Source organism: Chiloscyllium plagiosum, chromosome 9 (genome assembly GCF_004010195.1).
Source record: "Chiloscyllium plagiosum isolate BGI_BamShark_2017 chromosome 9, ASM401019v2, whole genome shotgun sequence".
In the NCBI taxonomy this organism is placed as follows: Eukaryota; Metazoa; Chordata; class Chondrichthyes; order Orectolobiformes; family Hemiscylliidae; genus Chiloscyllium; species Chiloscyllium plagiosum.
The window spans coordinates 21967334-21990191 of record NC_057718.1 but is presented as its reverse complement, the minus strand read 5'-3'; the positions used below and the strand labels follow the sequence as shown (position 1 = coordinate 21990191).

Here is a 22858-nt window from a genome sequence, read left to right as displayed (position 1 = left end):
TACTTCCACTAGGTAGGAATTAAGAGCAAGGATACTAGTGTGTCTGACTTGCCTCTTTCCAAGCTGCATTGCTTGACTGATAACAGTTAACCCACCATGACCAAGAATCATTACTGGGGCATGCTCATTTTTGTGGCTCAGTTGCATATCTTTCTATTCTAACTTATTGTAATTCTGCCTCTCTGTCTTCAAGTTATTTCTTTACTTTCATTTGTGCGTGCAGTAAAGGTGTGATTAAACATGTTTAAATGTAGAAACGTATCTACTTGTCTTTTGGCAGCTATCCATAGTTTGAAGTTCATCTCTTTATTTCTTTGCACTTTAAACATTTAGCTTTACCCAGAAAGATGTATAAAATACAAATTTAAAGAAACTTGCATCATCCTGGTCTCTGCTCCACTGAAAGAGCTTTGAAACCATAGGTGACGTATTCTTCTAAGCAGCCTGTTCAGAGATGTTATTACACATCTCTGGAGCATGTGGGACTTGAGCCCGGGTCACCTGGTGCAAAGATAGGGACACTACAACTGCGCCACTAGAGATGAATGAGTTTTATCAAGGTAGCTTTCTCTGATATTTGTCTTTTTCTCCATAGCATGAAAGCTCAGTAATTCGACAAACTGTAAGTTTTTAGTATGTCCTGTTTATGGCTGTATTTTTCCCTCTGGCAGCTTACATAATGTCTTTTATGTCCACAGTTACAGAATATTCTGCATTCATTCTTTTCAGCTATTAAATATTGTGAGCACACATTTTGCACTTTCATTAAGTGTTTTTGTGTTATATAAAACACACACACATATGTTTGCACTAAATTCACACAATGGTTTCATCAAGACAAATTTGACTAAATTATTCAGACTAAAAGCATTTGTTTTCCTTACAACTTTGAATATGTGCATTCAGTATCACTTAATGATACATTATTGTGTCTAGCTTACAATATATATTCTAGCATCTACTCTGGATCATCCACAGTGTTGAACAATTGTAAATTCAAGCCAGACGTTAGTTATTTCTGATGTGACTAAAATATAATTCAAAACTTTTATGATTAATGAACAGGAAAAGGAGAGGAGAATCTGTTTTGCCAGCAAATCTACATGTATAATTAAAGTCTAGAGTCAGTTGAGAACAAGATTAGACAGATTGAATGGGATGTGTGCACCTCGTTCATGATAAACTTAAAAACTGAGTACACAGTCTTTAAAATTGAGAACTTTTGGTTTTCCAGATGGGATTCCAAAGAATAAATCTCTTAGCCTCCAAGACATCATGTCTAAAAACATTTCCTCAGTTTGCTGAGTATTTCAAAATAAAGCTAATTATTCTCCTCTTTCATTTCAGAAGGTTTCTCAAAAATGGCATTGTGATTCTGTTGAAGGGAACATAGTACCAGCAGGACTACTTACACAATATGTGAAAAATGTGCGGCATTATAGTGCTGAAAATGCAGAAGCTGGATTAATCCTTACTTTCTTGCTAAAGAATTTTATTGTTGCTTTCAAACCACCCAAATCATTTTTGAAAGGTAAGGTATTTAAAATGAGATATTGACTATTAACAACTTGAGCATAAATAGAGTGATTCACATATGTTCACACTTTGGAATGCTGCTTTTAATTTGTTTTTTGAGAATGTGGAAATAGCAGGTGTGAGGAAGTACAGGCTCAGGTGTCCAAAATCCAGCACTCCAGAGGCCAAGATTATGCTGGATTTCAAAATTTTCCTAGATTTTGAACATTGGGCTTGAATGTAGACAGGAGTGTTGTGAAAGAAGGTAAGAGAGCATTTCCGAATCTCACCCAAAGGTGGAAAAGACAACTTTGTGTTTGGGGAATAGGGAGGGTTGGGAAAGTTCAATCTTAAAGCGCTGTACTGGACTCATGTCCTATCCATGCACAACTGTCACTGATTCCATGCTCTAGGATCAGCCCAATAATGGATGTACTTATGAGATCAAGGGATTTTACTGAATATCGGACAACTAGATTTTAGAAAATGTACCAGTAGTGTAACCAAAATCAAATCTTAATGTTGATTTGCTTGAAACAGACTTTTTTATTGCCATTTGCTCTTGTTCAGGGAATCAACCCTGTTCAATACATAGTGTAGGATGGTGTGCCAGGAGCAGCACTAGGAATACCAAAAATATGACATGTCAACCTGGTGAAGCTATCAACCAGGACTACTTGCATGCCAAACAGCATAAACAACAAGTGATAAATGGAGCTGAGTAATTCCACAACCAACGGGTCAGATCCAAGCTCTGCAGTCCTGAATGGTGGTAGATAATTAAACAACTCACCGGGATAGGAACTCCACAATATCCCCACTCTCAATGATGGAAGAGCCTGTCATATCAGTGCAAAAAATAACGCTGAAGCATTCGCTGCTGTTTTCAGTCAAAAGTGCCAAGTAGATGATCCAAATTGGCCTCTTCCAGCCAATTCAATTCACTCTATGTGATATCAAAAAACAGTTGGAGGTACGATTACTGCAAAGGCTATGGCCCTGATAACATTCTGGCAATAGTACTGAAGACTTGTGCTCCAAAACATGCCAATCCCCTAGCCAAGCTCTTCAGTACAGTTACAGCATGACCTCTACCTGACAATGTGGAAAATGGCCCGTGTATGTTCTGTGCGTAAAAAGCAGAACTAATCCAGCCTGGCCAGTTACCACCCCATCAGTCGACTGTCAATCATCACTCGAGTGATCGAAAGTGTCATCAGCAGTGCTATCAAATAGCACCTGCTGAATACTAATCTGCTCATTTGCTGCCCAGTTTGGGTTCCACCAGCGTCAGTCAGTGCTTGACCTCATTTCAGCCTTGGTTCAAATATGGACAAAAGAGTTGAATTTCAGAGGTTAGGTGAGAGTGACAGTTCTTGACATAAAGGTTGCATTCAACCAAGTGCGGCATCAAGGAGCCCTATCAAAACTGTAATCAATGGGTATTGGGGCAAACTCTCCACTGGTTGGAGTCATACCTGGCACATAGAAAGATCTAAATGGAGGTCGGTTATCTCAGCTCCAGGACATCTCTACAAGAGTTCCTCCGTTTGGTGCCTTAGGCCCAGCCATCTTCAACTGCTTCATTAATGACCTTCTCTCCATCATAAGCTCAGAAGTGAAAATGTTTGCCAATGATAGCCCAATGTTTAGCAACTTTTGTGACTGCTCAGATACTGAAGCAGTCCATGTTCAAGTGTAACAGGATCTGGACAGTATCCAGACTTGGGCTGGTAAGTAATTTTTGCATCACACAAATGCCAGAATTATAGAATCACTGCAGTATGGATACAGGCTGTTGAACCCATTGAGTCTGCACGGAGCATTCCACTCTCTTCCTGTAACCCTGCACTAACCATGGCTAATCCACATAGCCTGCACATCCCTGGACGTTACAGGGCAATTTCGCATGGCCAATCGCACCTAAGATGCGCATTTTCAGACTGTGCTTTGGACTGCCATGCAATGGCCATCTCCAGTAAGAGACAATCTAACCACCTCTTGACATTAAATTTTGTTGCCATTACTGAATCCCCACTATCAACAATGTGGGCGTTTACCAATAGACCAGAAACTCAACTGGACTCACCACATAAACACAGTGGTTACAAGAGCATGTCAAAAGCTCGGAATACTGCAGCGAGTGACTCACCACCTGACTCCCCATCCAGGACAAAGCAGCATGCTTGATTAGTACCACATTCACAAGTGTCTACTCTCTCCATCACCGGCGTTCAGTCGCAGCAGTGTGTACCATCTACAAGATGCACTGCAGAAGCTCACCAAAGGTCCCTAGACACCACCTTCCAAACCCATGACCACTTCCATCTAGAAGGGTAAGGCCAAGGGTAAGGGGAACACCACCACCTGCAAGTTCTGGTCCAAGTCACTCACCACCCTGACTTGGAAATATATTGCTGTTCCTTCACTGTCACTGGGTCAAAATACTGGAATTCCCTGCCTGAGGACATTGTGTATGTCATCTTACAGCAAATGGACTGCAGAGGTTCAAGAAGGCAGCTCAGCACCACCAATCAAGGGTAACTCGAGGTGGGCAATAAATGCTGACCAGCGAGCAACACCCAAGTTCCACGAGTGAATTTTTTAAAAAAAATCAGTATATGTGGCCAGGGCAGCATAGTGGCTCAGTGGTTAGCACTGCTGCCTCACAGCGCCAGGGACCCATATTCAATTCCAGTCTCAGACGACTGTCTGTGGAGTTTGCGCGTTATCCCCGTGTCTGTGTGAGTTTCCACCCGGTGCTCCGGTTTCCTCCCACAGTCCAAAAATGTGCACATTAGGTGAATTGGACATGCTGAATTACCCATAGTGTTCAGGGATGTATAGGTTAGGTGTGTTTGACATGGGACATGCAGAGTTACAGGGATAGGATGAGAGGATGGGTTTGGGTGGGAAGCTCTTCCAAGGATTGGTGTTGACTTGTTGGGACAAATGATCTGTTTCCACACCATGTGGATTCTATTAAAAATCTCATTTTTTTAAAGAGCTGTTTATGCAACCATATTTTAGATAAGCAAAAACGCTGAGTGTGCCCTCAACTTCAGGGAACTGGACTTTGCTGTTGATTGTCAATCTGTGCTGATTTGGCTTGTATGGGAATGTTCCACAAAATCATTTTGACAGTGATTTATTTGAGCCCATAAGAAACAAAATTCATTGTGAGGTTATGTTACAACACCGCAGTAGCAGATTTGTAAAATGCAAAACTCTGCAAAGGTTATGTATGTTACACTTTGCCTAGAATGTGTGTACAGCACGGTAAACTCTCAAAGCTATGTTGAGACTTGTCATTTGTCAGTTAAGTTTTGACATTGCCTGGACCTTGCTGTAGGCTGGCATGAGCAACTTTGTTATCAGTCCAATCACAAGTGGAACTGGCATAGAATGGTGAACAAACCACTGATTTATTTATGTTAGATGAATATTCTTAAACATCTGAAGTTGGTTGATCTTTGCCTTGCAGTTATGTTACAAACTGTTCTGTCTTCCTTGTGACTCCAGCCAATGGTTTTCCCATTGATGCCAAAGTTTGGTCTAGCAATGCATCAATGCCAAGGCAATTGCTTTTGCCTGGCCTCATTGGCATCTTCAGGTGCTGCACCACAAATTGGCAGATTTAATTGAATTATGTTTCACAACTTGTTCTAATCAGTTCATTACCGTGACCACTCAGATACCAGACAAACCTTGTGTTTTCTTACTACAACATTTCAGATCAGGCTTGGTGGAATCCTGAAAGTTTGGACAGGCAAAGCTGTGATTACCTTCATCTTCTCATTAATGTCTTTGACATTACTGTTTGTGCTGCTAGTGAAGAAGAGCTTGGAGGAAACTTCAGGAATCTTGTGAAGTTTCTAATTAAGGTGAGTACATTGAGCAAGGATCTCAATGATCCTAATGTAACTAATTGTGATGGACCAGCAATTTAAGCAATTGAATAAAAAAAACCATTTGTATCTGCCACATAATAAATTTGTATGTTTTTTAAAAATGCAGTATGTTGTGAATAATGTATGATTTACTGATTGCTGAATTTCTGGAAAGAATAAGATCTTTCTTTGACCAAGTTCCAACAGCTAAACAATAGTTTTCAGGTCTGAATGCAGGATGAATAATTGTTCATATATATAATGACTTCCTGGATTATTTCACTGACTATGTCTGAAGTCTGACTGGTGGATCATAAAACCAACCTCCATCAAGAGGAGAAAGAATGAACATAGGTTTAAGAATAAACAGTTAAACCTTAGCTACGTATCCCTTAATATCTTTGGATGACAAAATTAGAGTCATAGAGATGTACAGCATGGAAACAGACCCTTCAGTCCAACCCGTCCATGCCGACCAGATATCCCAACCCAATCTAGTCCCATCTGCCAGCACCTAGCCCATATCCCTCCAAACCCTTCTTATTCATATACCCATCCAAATGCCTCTTAAATGTTGCAATTTTACCAGCCTCTGACAGCTCATTCCATACATGTACCACCCTGTGTGTGAAAAAGTTGCCCTGTCAGTCTCTCTTATATTAGTATAACTTAAGTGGTAATTGACAAAAGATAGTTTTGGATCTCTTTTATTCTCTACTGATTATCAATAAGTAAGTCTGTTGAAATGTCCTTCAGAAAGTGTTGGAGGCTGTGTCATTGAATTTTAAGGTAGGTTAAACAGAATTGTGACTAACAAGGGGGTCAAAAAGTATCAGAGGCAGACTGGAAAGAGGAATTGTGGTCAAGTTCAGATCAAGTTTGATCCTATTGAATGTTAGAGGAATCTCAAGAGGCTGAATGGCATGCTCCTGCGCCTATTTCGTATTTGTCTTACAGACCCATCTGCATGATTCCGATCATCTCTTCAAGTTCTTGTCGCTTCTGTGGAGCCACAATTGTAGCCTTACCAACCAGTTAAACCGGCCAGTTAGTGCTGTGTTGCAGACTCGAGCCCTTTACTTCGGTCATGCTGTACTTGCATCGCAGTCTGCAGAGAGCAGAAGTCTGATTGCAACTCCATCATTCCCAGGTATGGTCAACAGAATGGTTTCAGTCCATGAACTTGAAATGATTAAAATTTGTTTTAGAATTTTGAAACAGATGCTATAATGTTATTAAATTATGATTTGCTTTCAGTGGTGGTCTCCTTAATCATCAGTTTGGGAAATCCTGTGAGAGAGGTGCGTCGAGCAGCTATTGCCTGTCTGCAACCATTAACTACAGTGCACGGGTCTATCTATAAAGTGGTAGTCAATAAACTTGCCTGTATGGCTGAAGAGATTATTGCAGATCCCACTCATTTAAGCCAGGTAAGAAAGGGGGCAGGGGATATTCTGCTTTTCTGTTCATACCCTTGTGTAATTTTAATAATTTTTCTTGCAATTTCAGTTGGTTATTGTAATGTTCTTAAATGTCGCTATGTTTCTTCTCTTAGTTTTATATTTGGTTTACTGGCCTTAAAAGGGGATTCATGGAGAATATGGATTCAATAACCAATTGAACCTCTCAAAAATTCGATATGTCCATCTTAGCTACATATCCCTTAATGTCTTTGGATGACAACATTCTAACAGTAACTAATTTATAATTAATAGTTGGCCTTATGTCATCACCTGTAGCTTCTAGAAATGTGTTTTTTCATTTAAGTTCTGAAAGTTGTGGCTTTAGATTTTAAGACTGTCCAACCAATGGCAATAGTTTATTTCTATCTATCCTCTTAGTTCCATTTAAAATCTTGTGAATATCAATCAAACCACCCTGATCTTTTAAATTACAGGGAATGTAAGCCCGGATTGTGTAATTTTTCCTCTTCTGAGTCAACCCTTAGAACTCAAGTGTCATCATTAATACATTGAGTGAACAATTAAGGTTACAACTCGCATCCCTCTGGGACAGCGCTGGTCAAATCTTGCCAATTAGAATATCTATCCAGCTTCAATTTATGTACTTACGTGTGATATTCCACACATGGTGGTTGCAAAATTAAACACAACTTTGAGATGTCCCTTAAATTTCCTATGGCTAACAGATTCACATGCACGGTTGATGAACCTCGTGTGTCTTTCCATCTCCCTCTACCATATTTTTCTATTTTTGTATGTGCACAAAGAAAGTATATTTTTCGATTTTGAGTTGGTTGGAGGAGCATAATTTGGAAGTAGTGTATGCGATTTTCTTCCTTTAATGGTTGCCGAATTGAGCATAACATGAACCTGAATATTTGGTGTGCACCCTTTGTTGATAAGGCTCCACCTTGGGAATATGAAGTTGAAAGTTGAGTCAAGTATTTCCCTAGTAGAATTTCAAGAATAATAGCCTTGTCCCTGTCCTTTTCTCTTCACATTCCCTATACCCCAATCCTCGTTTCACTCTTCACATTTTAACCAGGAAATAATAGAAACCCCAAAGATTCTGTTTGCTCTTTTGTGGCTTTTTTTCTCTTCAATTTCCTACTAACTGCATCCTAAATATTATAGTGTTATAAAAACTGGAAATAGTCTTCAAGTCTGGCAGGATCTGTGAAGAGGGAAAGAGAGTTAATGTCCCATGTTGATCACCTTTCATCATATTATTTTGTTCCTATACCCCTTTTTAAATCTTACAAAATATATTGTATTTGTGTGCCTTGCTCTTTATTCAAAATGATTTGCCTTTCTTTTCCCCTTGGAAGTAGCCAGGGAAATCTAACCAAAGGTGAGAAAAGTAGCTAAGCCTCAAATAAATTGAGTTTCAAGTATATTTTTTTATGCAAAAGCTACAGCTCAGACTGCTACTTGCTGATACCAGTACTGCATTAAGGCATATGATATATTGTTCAATTATTCTGTTTACTTAGGCTCTGAGTAGTTTATTTGAGGAGGCTTTAACACCGAGTAAAGCAGGATCACAGCATGAAAAACTTACTGAAGCTCTGGAGAATCTGCTGTATTGCATCGGAGATGCTGTGCGACCATCATATGTAGCTCATAACTTGTTGAAAGCACTTGAGGAGGTGAATGGAGAGGTGAGATTTTTAAACACAGTACATCAAAAGAGAATTGTAATTATGGAGGACTGTGTAATTTAGAACATTATTTTATCTAGTTAAACTATAATTTTAAGTACATTGATAACAGTTAATGCTAGAAAAGTAATTAATGGGAAAGAATATTAAAAAATAATGAAAGCTGTTTCATGTGTTATCCATCATAAAATTGCTAATGGCTTTATTCATTGGCACTGAAGATCTCCTTTGAAGCTAGCACTTGGGTTCATTGAAAGATTGTCCAATTTAACCATGTTAATTGAACTCTCAGTACTTTTTGAGATTTTGTTTTCTTTATTGTTTCCCAGGATGTGGGCATCAGTTTTAACACCAGCCAATCAAAATTGTCCTTAATCTATGAGGCTCAACCACTTAAGGCAAAAGTTCAGAGTTGAACACTTAACTGTTGCCTGAAGTTGCATGCAGAAGAATACAAGTGATGGTAGCAGGAGTAGATCAAATAGCCCCTCAGCCTGCAGTACCATTCATGGTCGATCCCTCCACTTTCCTGGCTGATCCCATATTCCTGTTTCTCACAGAGATCAAAAATCCTCCCTATCCCAACCTTGAATGTATTCCAACAGGTTTAATTGACCGCACTAGCTTTCGGAGCCCTGCTCCTTCATCAGGTGGATAAAGGAGCAGCGCTCCAAAAGCTACTGCTTCCAATTAAATCTGTTAGACTACAACCTGGTGTTGTGTGATTTTTAACTTTGTATATCCCAGTCCAACATCGGCATCTCCAAATCTTGAATGTAATCAGTTTTTGGGAAATGTTTTAAAGCGTAATACTTTGATCCATTAAAATCATGGAAGTCTCTTGAATTAAACATGATGGTCTGTGCCATGTTATCTAAGATAATGGTCAGGTATTAAAAATTTGTGAGGAAATGGGTATGAAGTTCAATTTGAATTGCATCATGTAATGATTATCAAGTGGACTTTTCCCCACACTGGAATGTTCATTGATGTGAATATGCCCTCAAGGTTGTTAAGTGAACATGTTGTCTGAGATATTCATTTAGAATGTTATTAACTGGGCATATGTATAAAAGCATTTTGTAAACAAAGGAGACTGGCTGAAGCACAGACAAATGTTGCATTTGCCAAGAACTCAAACTGCTCAACTGGAGGCGCCAAGCCTTCAACACTTTTAAAGAGAGGTAGCATGACTCAGCTATTGCATTTAATAAAGCTGTTGGATTTGAATATAGAAGCAGAGAGAAAATCTGCCTGGAGTGTCAGCTTTGCTTTCTCTCTGTATTTTCTCATCAAAGTTTGAGAGTTAAAAATCTATTGGAAGACCTTGACCCCACAAGTGAAGGGATCCTAAGGGAACAATCTTTATTGGTACAACCTAAGAGATCTTTAAGGAGAATCCTGATTCTGCCATCACTGTCTCCAGAAGAATTCTGTCAACTCTAACAACAGCTTTGGCTACAGAGGAATCTTTGACACCCTCTGAGTAATTGTTTTTTTTTTTGAAATGATACTGTTATTTGGCCAGAGTACTTTTAGGAAAACAATCACTAGACTTTTAGCAACTTTTTCTCAGACTGGGAGGTTGTGTTCATGTTAGCTTTCAAAAGAGTTAGTTATATTTATTTGCACAGTTTAAAACTTATGTTAAACTTCTCTGTATGAGTAAGCTTTTTTGTTTGCAAAAATATCTAGCTGTATACTTGTTTCTTAAGGAACCTGGCTCATTTCTTTCTGATACTGAACTAAATAAATCAGATTTTGATAATTGATAATATCACCTCCCTTTTTAAATTCAAACATTGTTATGAATAATGGAGGAGTGGGACAAGGTATGGAATCAGTTCACACTCCCTAATTCAAGGGAAAGCATTTAAGTGATGTTCATTTATTATGAATTCTGTAATTCTGCAGAATTGCCCAGTGATGCTGGAATCACTTACTGCAGTGTGGCATGAGTTGAAATTTGAAGAACAAAATACAATTGAAAGACAAGCCAGTTATTCATTGTGGCAGTATGACCAGGACTTTCTCCTCCATTTTGAATGCCAGACAATGATTTTACTTCCTGTCATTCCACTAAACCAAGATTGAAATGATCTAATCAGCTTAAATGTGTTTTGAAATAATTATTATATCTCTCCAAGAGTTTTCTCATTTGCCATGTTGTGTAATAATGGATGTTGGGTTCATTTCACTATGTAAAGGTAATAAGTTCTGTCCTATGATATACTCCTTTTCAGATTGTATTGTCCAAGTTGCTACCTCTAATGGGGAGACTCATCGAGAAAGAATCTGATACTCTTCTCAAAGATGAAGCCCTTATGCTGCATTTGATCCTCTCAAAGTACAACGAGCATTCTGCAGCATTACTGGCAAAGGATCCACATAGTCTGGATCTTTTCATCTGTGCCTTAAATAGTTCCAAGGAAGTGTACCAAGGGTTACAGCCATTGCAGATCACTGCACTAGAAAAGGTATTTTATGCTGCAATGTCAAAGGAAACATACAGGACTCTGGTTTGCTGGGAAATATTAAATACTTCCTTTCAGCAATTTGCACACTATTAGTACAGGCCAATTGTTATTTTGCTAATATTGATATATATATATATGCAAATTGGAATGGTTAAGAACAGATAATCACATGGAGTGAAGAGTGCATATGTGTATGTCTACAGACCGAAGAAGAAATTATATTCTGTGTGCATGCTTTTTAGTCAGAGCTTCCCATGCCGCTCTGTGTTCATTTAGGAATGGAGATGTGCTTTTGAATGTGTGAGAGCATTTAGTGAAGATTTTATATACTCTTGGGTATAATGATAAAAATTTTCTTAGTGAAGGCAATGCTGTACTTATGTGCATTTACATTCCCTGAGAAATGTTGCTGTGATTGTGTATGTGGGTATTTCTGGATGGGTATTGACATGCTTATCAGCATTCAATGAATATTCATGCACTTGTGCATGTGTATCCAGTGAGGCAGAAAGTTGCATATTCTGAAAGATTTCCAGCATTGAGGCAGGTTTGAGAAACTGAAACAGCAAAATATAATTTAGAATTTAAAGAAAAAATGCACATCACATAAATGGAGAGCAAACCTTATTGCTTTAAAATTTATCAATCCACTACCATTTTGCAGAACTGCGAGTATAACTTAAATTTTCTGAATATGATTAGAATCTGATATAAGTCTTTATGTCGTCAATTCTGTTTGATCTGAGATGAAAGGAAACATTAACTTTGAAGGTATTTAGTAACTGCCCATAGTAATTTTCAGATATAAGTAGAGGGAGATTTGTGCTTGTTCTTTTCCCATTATTTGTAGATACCCATGATGCTGTTACAACCTTTATACCTTAATGGTTTGGTGAAACTTTCTCTCTTACTTTTTTATCAGATCACAAAACAGTTCTTTGCAGCTCTGCCTGATGGGAAGATTCAGAAGAGGTTACTGGGAGTACTATTTGACTTGCTTGTGCAGTGCAAAAACCCAATCTGTGCACAGACAATAAGCAGTGTTTTCAAGGCGGTGAGTAACAACAGCTTTGACATCTGGAATGTTTTGGCTTAAGTATATTAAGGCTTATGAGACTAACATTTCCTTAGGCTTAATTGGGAATATAAAAGGAAAGTGCAAGATTGCTTACTTCAAATGTTATAAATCAAAATAAGTGAATAAGAGATTGGGACTGTATGCATTATAGTATTGCAAATCTTCATCCTCATCTTATAACCTTGATGCTGAGCTTCTTATGCATTATGTTTCTCAATAGTGCTCGAGTACCTATTCCTCTGCCTACACTGGTATATTTTTGTCATAATTTATTCTGTGAATATTACTCATTTAGATAAGCAGTAATTTATATATTGCTCAAGATTCTCTTTGCATCACGAAACTAAGATATGTTGGAGGAGGTCATTTTTCAAATGTATTTCTCGTTTTATTGAAAGCCACCACTTTAATTCTTTGCTCAGAAAATTAAACACTGCACTAATGATCAGAGTGCAAACCTTTCTTTAAAAGGAAAGTAGCTTTATGTCACCAGATTGTATGGTCTCAAATTGATAAGCTTAAGCATTGTCAAAACTCATCTTGGAGATGTAATTAGAATGAAAGCATGCCTTTGCTCAACACTACGAAATCCCAGTTCATGACCGTCGGATCACTTCAGGTAGAGCCTTTTATATTTTAAGTTAAAGAAGGGTTTCTATGCTTGTTCATTTGTAGGGGGACAGTAATATAAATTGTGCCTGAGTGTGAAATCTCTGCCAAAGGAATGCTGATCTTCTTCAACCACAGAGGTTGAGAGAGACAGCTCATATTTAAGTTGCTTTTAAGGTTTTTTTTTAAAGTAAATATGTTGGATCTCTAATTAACCCTCTTGTAAGTGTCAGGTTTCAAGCAATTAGTGGGCATTTGATGTGCCAGTATTACTTTACATTTATAGTTGAGAATAAATGTACAGATTACCAGGATTTTCTTGTTGTAGTCACTCATTCTAAAACCATCTATTTGTTAAAAGATTTCAAATGCTAGCTTATTCTTGCTTTGTCTTGTGACTTATTGGCCATCTCCAAAATATTAAAACAGGGTATCACTTGCTATGTGGCAGTGCCCAGTGTATCTATTTTTAGATTAGCCAAAACAAATTTAATAATTATTTGCACAGAATATATGTGCCATTTGGCCCAAGGTCAAATCTTCTAATTTTGATATTGAGATTTAAGCAAACGCTTTACTTTTGTAGCATCACTTTCCATTTGCTGAGCATTACTTTGGCTGGTGCTTTCATAAATGGGATTTTATAATCTTGTTCTTATTTCTTCATAAGTGTGATGCCATTGACACAGCCTGCTGCTGATGTTTCTCCTACTTGGATAGTTTGCCTTTACCTTCTCACCTCTTCTTGATGCATATAGAAATAGATTAACACTCAAACACAATACAAATTGGTGTTCTTAACTGAATTATTGTTTAGAAAAGATTTGAATTTATTTATCCTCAGGATGTCCCAATGCACAGTATATCCAGTTTAGTAGTTTGGAAGTGCAGGCACTCTGCTTAAAGCTGTCATTTCGCACCGAGTGATAAAGTCATGACAAAATTGTTTTATTTTAATTGTTGGTCAGGAAAATGTGCAAGTTAGTGCAGGACCGTTTTCCCAATATCATAAAATCTTTCACGACTACTTTAGAGGATAGATCAAACCCAAATGTTTACAGTGAATGGGGACAGATTTAGCTGATTAAAGACCACAGCTTCTCTATAAGGTAAAATGCTTTGATCTCTGATATAGAGTCACAGAGACGTACAGCATGGAAACAGACCCTTCGGTCCAACCCGTCCATGTCATGGATCATCTGAATGAGTTTTGGCACCATTTAACTTGCAACTTTAAAAATATACATTTTAGTCAAACACAATTTATTTGTTTAAAGGTGTCCATAGCGATCTGTAATTTTTACCTTTGTGATACAGATTGTTGTTGATGCTGAACAAATTGCCCAGGAGCTCGGACCTTTGGAAAAGCCTCAAATCCGTGTAACCATCCAGCAGACCAGGAGGCAGAAAATGCTGCAGCAGCGGTACGTTGTTTCCAGACCCAGGAAAATTGTTGGCATTAATTAACTATGTCAGTATTTTCCACCATATATGCTATTGAATCATTCTGTCAGAAACATAGTGTTAGACTGTTGTTTAACTGAAATTGTTTTACTTCAATTTCTTGTCAAGTTCTACGTGGTCTTTGATGTTGCGAACACATATAAGAAATAGGAGCAGAAGAAGGCCATTTCATCTCTGAGTTTACTGTGCCATTCAAATGCTTATGACTGAACTTCCACATGAACTCTACTTTCCTGTCTTAGCCTTGAATCCCTAGACACCCCGAGTGCTTAATAATACACCAATCTCAATTTTTAGTGATAGAGCGTGAACAGACCTTTAAGGTGTAAAACTGCAAAGATTCACTACCCTCTACATGATGAATTTCTCCTAACTTCAGTCCTAAATGGCCGACCTATCCTGTCTATGACATCCGATTTCCTTGAACTTGCCTCTCATCAAACTATGCTTGAATTAGTGATAAGAAGTGCTGGTTGAATGAGGTTTGTCAGATTTAGTCTTCATGTGTTTAGTATTTGGAGGTTATTTCCGTGCCCATTTACTCTTTATTTATAGTTGCCATTGTTCATTTGTCTGTGATTCTTTTGTATTATAAGGAAAATCCAAGATTTGAAGAATGAAGAACCTGATTTTTCAACAGGCAAAATTAACTGGCAGAGAGCCATACTCATCATGGAATTGTTGCAGCATAAGAAGAAACTCAAAAATCCTCAGGTTCTGGTTCCGACCCTCTTCAGCCTTCTGTCCAGGTATTAGGTTGAGCATATTGACGATTTTGCCTTGGTACTAGACTGGAAGATATACAATAAAACCCCTAGTGTGCTCATCTTTCAGCTGTGATACTGATTGAGGTGCTTTATTTCTCCTGGATAGAGTAAGAGGGGAACTTCACCAGAGTTCTTGCCCCTAATCAGAGCTCCATGACTGCTATACAAGCAGTCCATTGTTGCATAATGTCTTCACAGAGTACTATTTCAGCTCCCACCATGACAATAAACATTGGGATAGGCACATGTCAGTAAAAAGCAAATTCACTCGTGGTTTTCTGGATGTGGTAACAGAGGCAATATCTCTGGAATCATTCAAGAGATTTGTTGGGGAATAGTAGACCTTCATAGAAGAATGGACCAGATGGGATTTTGTGACCTTCACACAGTAATAGCTGGGAAAGTCTATAAAGGAAACACTTAAGTCACCTCCTAAAGTAAATTGTGCTTTCTTACTATCCTCGGATTTTGCACAGAAGATATGGAATGGTGGGGTGCTGTGAACTGAATTACGTACTCCAGTGGAGTAATGGGTTCCTTGTGACTACAGAATCTGAAGGAATATAAATTGGGACGAAAGAATTAAGCCATTTTATGTTTCCTGCATGATTAGTTTTAATTGGCAAAAGTGAATATTTATGTCCACTGCAGCAAATGGATTAGGAACACCGCCTGGTTATCTTGAGCCATTAAATGTTTACTCTCTCACTTGATTTGAGATTTTAGATTTCTAAACAATGTTTCATTTCTTATATCATCCATCTCATTTCTTTGGAGTGCGAGGATTTAAATTTCTTTACTGCTGTTATGGACAAGACATTGTAATTCCTGATTACAGCCACTTGGTGTTTCACCAAGCAAGAAAAAAGTCAAAGTGTAGTTTCACACTGCCACCCAGAGGTCAGAACTTGGTACTGCAGCAAAGAGTTTTAGAGACTAACAGCTGAGAAAGAGGCCCCTCAGCCCATCAATCCTGCAATGGTCAAAAACAAGCACTTAAGTATTCTTAATTTTCAGCACTTGGCCCAGAGATTTGAAGGTCTTGGCATTGCAAATGCCTATCTAAGTACCTTTTAGATGTCCTGAAGGTTTCTGCTTCTCCCATCCTTAGAGACAATGAGTTCCAAATGCCATCCACTCTCTAGGTGAAAAATATTTCCTCATATTCTGTCTAAACTTCCTGCCCTGACCATAAATTTAAGCCCCAGTCATTGATTCCTCCATCAGGAAAAAAAAGTTACTTCCTGTCTGCCCTTACTATGCCACTCATAATTTCATACATCTCAATTATCTTCCCCATCAGTCCCTTCTGCATCAAGGCAAACATCCCCAATCTATACAGATTCTTTTCATAACTAAAACTCACCAGCGAGGCAAAATGCAGCCTAACGTATTATCAAATATTATCCATTCTCAAGAATAAGGCATCAATGATGCAGAGACAAATACAAACTCAGCTGTTTTGAAATAACCGTAGGTTTGACATAATAAAAAGAGAAGATGCTGGAAATATTTATCAGGTCAGGCAGCATCTTTCATCAGAATCTAACTATTCTCTCAGTACTTCCATCACATCTGTTCTCATAATGTCACTTTTCACAGAGGTGACTGACATGATCTCATCTCTTCTCCCCAAAAAAACTAACCTGACAGAGCCTTAGCCTTCTCCTCTCACCCTTTCCCCTCTCACCCCTTCCCCACATTCCCATATCGGTGATAGAGTTCCCCATGTCCTCACCTTCTACCCCACATTCAAAGGATCATCCTCTGCCATTTAAGCCACCTCAGCAGGATGCCACCTCCAACATCTCTTCGCCAACCCTCCCAAATTGTCAGCATTCCGTAGAGACTATTCCCTCCCCAACATCTAATCCAATCCGCCATTGTTCTCAACATTCCTCACGTGGGCACTGGCATTGCAATCACAGAAGATGTATCACACCTTCCTCACTGTCCAACGTCCCAAACACACCTTCAAGATGAAGCAGCTGTTTACTTGTACTTCTTTCAAACTAGTCTACTCATAATATAGTCTCCTTTACTTTAGTGAGATGACTGACAGACTGGGTGGCTTTGCAGAACACCTGAACTCTGTCCATAGAAATGAACTTGACCTTCCAACTGTCTGCCACTTCAATACATATCCTTGCTCCCATGTTAATATTTCCATCCTGAGCCTGTTGCAGTGTTTCAACTAAGCTCAATAAAGGTTATATTAATTTGTGTATGGAAGTGGAATGGCTGCACATTTGGCTACCATTAAGAAAATTCTGCATGAGTATAACAGTTAATCATTGTTATAACTTAGGTGCCTGGATCCATCACTGTCTGAGGATGGCAGCCTGGAGTACACAAAGCAGCTGATCCTCAGTTGTTTACTCAACCTCTGTCAAAAGCTATCACCAGATGGTACAAGGATCAGCAAAGGTATGAAGAATGTAACAGTTTGTCTGAACCGTATGTTTGTTCTGCTATCATTGCATATTATTTCAGATTGGTTTTAAGTGAATATGATGCAGAATCAAAAACATTTGCAATTACAAAGTGGGCTTCTTTGCTTTTCTAAAAATAAAGTTTCTGTATGCAAATTTGAGATATCGTGAGAAAGATGAAAACATAATGAGAACTGGTTATATTTGATCAGCTGGAAGCATGCCATCGTGATAGAGTCTTCAAACTGATATTTTGAAGAATCCACACAAGTATAGCTTCTGCTTACTTGCAATATCTTCTAAAGGCCCCAGAGAATTTGGTTTTAAGTTGGCAAGAAACTGTGATGTGTGAATACTGTCAAGCAGTTCTTTACACTTTACAGCTAAAGCAGCATGGCATATCAGCACGGGGATCTTGTTACCTTCCTTTTTTCCCCAAATAGGACCACCCAACCTGTTGGGTCATTGTCTTTCAGGGTTATCTGGAAGTCTTTAGTAAATTGCAGCATCTAGAATCCCCTCAACTTACTCAGGTCCCAACATTAAACCAATCTAGTTGGCAAATCCTCAACTGTATCCTGTGGTATTAAGGTTCTGGCAGGTCTCCCACAAAGGATTGACATCTGGTGTGAGTGTGTCATTTTGAAGCCAGTGAGCTTTTAAAAATACCATTCTTACCTGCTCCTTTGAGAACAGATAAATCTTGAGTGTCTCTCTAAATACTTCTGAATACTAAACATAACAAGCCTGTCCTTCATGGGGTGGTGAGCAGTACAAGTTACAGTGCTTTTCAAAGTGAAGGAATAAATGTTTTAAAGAGGAGGAATATGAAGAGGTATACTTTGTGATAAGTACTGACCATACTTCATACAAGAATAGTGTTGTCAGCGTCCCTCTATCTACACAAGATGATGGCCATGCAGCAAATCAAATCCATGGGGCTGGTATTGCTTCATATGATGCACTCTGTGCTGATGGTTGAGAAGACCAATTGTGAAAGGCAAGGTATACCACAAATGGCACTTAGGAAGTGTGGTGATTGGTTGTTATGCATTGCTGTGTTTGGTGTTGGCACCTGTTGCCAAGCTGCTGTAGCCACTGATTGTCATGATGGCATGTGCCTGCCCACAGGTGGTGTAGACGTTTTCTTCTATCATCAGTTTGTGTCCTTCAAGGGCAAAAATCAGTTTTTCAGGCCTCATGTCATGCTTGTAAGCATCCTTAAAGTGAAGATGTGGACATCCTGCTGGCTGTCTTATTCTAGCTGCCTTGGCATACTGAAAGTCTTTAGATATGCAGCTATTTTCCAATCCTGCAAGCATGCTCAAGCCAACAGAGTCGCTTCTGCTTGATGAGTGCTATAATAGTTGGGAGATTTGCCTTGGAGAGGACTGCTGTATATGTGATATTGTCCTTCCATAAGATTGTCCAGAACGTACTGCAAGTGAAGATGGAAGTTGAGTGTTGAGTGTTTTATTTCTTGTAAATATTCTTGTTTCACAGCCATAAAACAAATGGCGTGAACAAGGTCTCAGAAACCAGAGTTTTGGTTCTAAAAATCGGCTTAATATTGTTTCCATGCATGCTTTGAATCTGCCAGAGTGGCATCTGATTTCCCTATGCATGTGTCATATTATTCATTAAATTGTCTGTCACAGTGGACCCAAGGTAGCAGAATTTGCTGACAACTTCCTGCAGTGTGTTATTTAGATTAAACAAGGGCAAAAATGTGAGACTATCTTAAAAACCATGGTTTTCGTGATGCTTATAATGTGAGTGACAATCATAGAAGATTAAGGTTAGGAGGTATTGATGTCCAAAGAGAGCTAGTTGTCCTTGTTAGTTGAAGCTAACATACAGGTGCAGGAGGCATTTAGGAATGGCATGTGGGTATTTATTGCAGGAAGGTTAGGGTACAGGAATGAAGAGGTCTTGCTGCAGCTGTATAGAGTCTTGGTGAGGCCACATGTGGAGTATCGTGTGTAGTTTTAGTCTCCTTACCTAAGGAAGGATGTACCTGTGCAGTCTCACTCACTTGCACACCACACTCACTCACTCACTCACACACACAAACTCACACACTCTTCTTACAGAGCTCAACAGGATAAATGTAACAAAGGATGTCTCCCCTGGCTGTAGCATCTAGGACAAAGGACACACACTCAGCTTATGAAGAAAACTGTTTAGAACTGCAATAAAGAGAAATTTCTTCCCTCAGAAGCCGGTGAATCTTGGCAATGTCTACCCAAGATGATTGGAGCCTCAGTGATTGTATTCGAGAGTGAGACAGATAAATTTCTAGATATTAAAGACTTCAAGGGAAGTGGTGAGGTCTCCAAGTTGGTGCTGCAATTTGCAGTGTTCATAAGCTGTGGAGATGAGACATTAAGCCAGAATCCTGATGGCTAACCAACAGTAATTGTGTAATACCCATGCATGGTTATCTGAGGTATGCTTGTGATATCCTTTCTGTTAGAATGTGCTTTGAAGTTCACAGTTTTCCTGCTTCCTTTAAGACTTGCTAAGGACATTGTATTGAATAGAATGAGTGAGAAAATTGATAACCAAAAATTTTTCTCCAATCTTTAAAATTTAATGAACTATAAACTTAATAGCACATAAAATGTCTTAGTTTTATAGATACTTGTCATCATTTTAAAAGTGTGAAATGTTACTGATATTCAAACTTGAGCAGGTTGTTTCATTTTAATTTTAATATATAAAATTAAAAGAGAAAATGCTGGAGAAACTCAGCAGGTCTCTTAGCATCTGCTGAAGTTCTCCAGCACTTTCTATTTTTGTTTCAGATTTCCAGTATCCATAGTATTTTGCTTTTATGTGAGGCTTATTTTCAACTTTGGGTTCACAGATGTCCTTGATGAAGAGAAGTTTAACGTGGAGCTAATTGTTCAATGTGTCAGAGGTTCTAATATGCCTCAGACTCACCATCATGCATTACTGCTCCTGGGTGCTGCTGCTGGATTTTTTCCTGTAAGTGCAACCTGTTACAATTGAGGAATTGGGAATATTTTCAAAGGTTTTTTGAATCGTTTTGGAAGATATTGTCTGTCAGCAAATTTCCTGTGATTCAGCTTATGTTGAATCAGGGTTTTTATAAGAGCTAAGTTCTCATGTTACGTTAAATAAATGCAACTTTCTTCTAAGGATATTATGAGGGATACCGATTTACTAACTTTCTTGACAGTTCTAGGTTCTGGGGTACGGAGACGGGGTCTTGGGATACAGCAGTATTACGAGATACACTGAGAGCATTGGGATAACATGCATTCGCAGTTTGGTGAATGTTGGAGAGGAAGGACATAGGGCCTTTATATTCTTTTCCTATATGCATCTCCAACTTGTATGGATTTTAAAAGTACAGATGTCCATAATTAGATTCTCATGTAATTTTAGTTGCTTTCTCTATTCCTAAAGTATTTATACAGTCCACTTTCCAATTATAATTCCTGGCATTTTTGTCAAATACTAATGCATTAAACACTCAGTATTTGTGATGCTCCTTGACTGTGTTTTGTCTCCTAACTTCATTGATCTCTTTGATTACTGCAGACTATACTTTGATTTTTGATTTGTTTCTGTTTGCATTTATTTTGTAGGACAAGGTTCTCCATAATATCATGCCGATTTTTACTTTCATGGGTGCGAATGTGATGCGACTGGATGATAGCTATAGTTTCCAGGTGATAAATAAGACAGTACAGACCGTAATCCCAGCACTTATTCAAGTAAGTCATGGTGAAGTTTTTTGTTTTGTTTTTACTGTGTGAAGAAAGAATTCTCCCTATGCAGTAAGGAGTAAAGATGGAGTTAGCTGTGGCTGTTGAAATCATCAGTGGTATATCAACAATCTTCCTTCCGAAGGACAATCCTTTTGTGAAACAAGCTGTCAAAGGAAATAGTTACAGCCTGTCACTTAAAATCTTCATAACTAATCTTTGGATTATTTCTATTTATCCCAACTATGATCTCAGCAATGCCTGGTTTAGCTACTGCTAACAGATATTCATCAGAATTGTCAATTCAGCTAAAGTAGAAACTGAAGACACAGCCTATTAATGTTCACTATCCAAGCTTATTTACATAGCATGCAAGAGTGTAGTTTAATAAACCCTCTGGCCCCTAACTACAGCTGACAGAGTCAGAGGAGTCAGGAGAAATCTGTAACAAATATTTGAATATTTGCGCGCATCACTGAATTACAAAGTCTTGTTAGTTCATATACAGTACATTTATTTGTAGCTTGGCATATGAGAATTCATTGGGATGCAGGTATCTGCTTCTGGCAGTACTTTTGAGGAAGGTAGTTAATGTTTCATTTTCCTGTTTTCTAGCTTCTAAGGAATTGTAGGGGTGTTGCAAAAAGTCAGCTGTACTAGTAATTCATAAAATTACCATTTATCTGCACAATCAAGACAAATTGGTTTTCATACACTAGCTTCATAACTGTATAAGCTTATGTACAAAGTGGTGTGTTTATATAAAAAGAATGAATTGTATTTATGTAGCAATTTTCATGCTTTATAGCCAATGAGGAATATTTTGAAGTATTGTCACTTTTTTAAGATACAAAATGCAGTAACCAATATATGCACAACAAGGTCTTGGTAAGCACCAATATGATAAAACCCACATCATTTTTCATTTGTGATTTTGGTTAGGAGATAATTATTGGTGAGGATGGCATTTCATCTTTTATGTTTACATGAGAGGCAAGGTAGGATTTCAGTTTAATGATTTGTCTAGAAGCTGTCACCTCCAGCAGTTCCGGAGTTCTGAACTGGAGTTTCAGCTAGATTTTTGAGTTGTAAGTCCTACAATGGGACTTGAATACTTGATAACCTTCTGACTTCAGAGACAGACTGCTCCCAGCCTAACCATGGCAAACACATGATAAACAGGCAGTCTTTTATGTATAATCATACAATACAAAAGGAGACTTCAGCTCATCATTCCTCTGCTGGCTCTTTAAAACAAGTATGTAATTAATGTAGGTTAAGGGGGAGATGGTGTCTTAGTTGTAATGCACTGGACTAGTAATCCCGAACCCCAGTCTAATATTGTGGGGCATGAGTTCAAACCACGCCACTGCTAAAAAGCTGTAAAAGAAAAGCTAGACTACCCATTGTTGTTTGTTGTAAAAGCCCATTTGATTCACTAATGTCATCTGGGGAAGGAATTTGGTATCCTTACCTGGCCTGGCCTACATGTGATTGCAAATCCATCATAAATGCCTGGCTTTTAACTGCCCTCTGGACGTTAGGATAGGCTATGAAAGCTAGCCTGGCTAGCAATGCCCACATCTCATAACTTCCTAAAAATACTTTTTCCGTATTTGTCCTGTATATTTTCCCATTTTGAGTGTATGTGCTTATACAGAGGAACCTCGATTATCCGAAGGACCTGGGCGGGAACTACTTCGTTCTGTTAATCGAATGCCGGGTAACATAGTGTAGCCAAGCATCGGGAGCATACGATCTTGTT

At 38.5% G+C, this 22858-nt stretch overlaps 1 protein-coding gene across 5 annotated transcripts in view; it reads left to right on the top strand.

Moving 5' to 3' along the window:
* heatr1 (HEAT repeat containing 1) overlaps positions 1-22858 on the top strand; it is an 88092-nt gene that overhangs the window by 33697 nt on the left and 31537 nt on the right. For 2 of the 5 annotated variants that reach the window (XM_043695568.1, XM_043695567.1), the window contains exons 18-30: positions 596-622; positions 1348-1531; positions 5251-5399; positions 6363-6555; positions 6663-6835; positions 8362-8529; positions 10773-11006; positions 11929-12060; positions 14011-14117; positions 14754-14906; positions 17233-17351; positions 20226-20347; positions 20974-21102. In XM_043695568.1, the coding sequence (XP_043551503.1) occupies positions 596-622; positions 1348-1531; positions 5251-5399; positions 6363-6555; positions 6663-6835; positions 8362-8529; positions 10773-11006; positions 11929-12060; positions 14011-14117; positions 14754-14906; positions 17233-17351; positions 20226-20347; positions 20974-21102 (1890 nt within the window). The remainder of the gene's footprint in view (positions 1-595; positions 623-1347; positions 1532-5250; positions 5400-6362; positions 6556-6662; positions 6836-8361; positions 8530-10772; positions 11007-11928; positions 12061-14010; positions 14118-14753; positions 14907-17232; positions 17352-20225; positions 20348-20973; positions 21103-22858) is intronic. The other 3 variants (XM_043695569.1, XM_043695571.1, XM_043695570.1) reach the window with 3 other exon arrangements.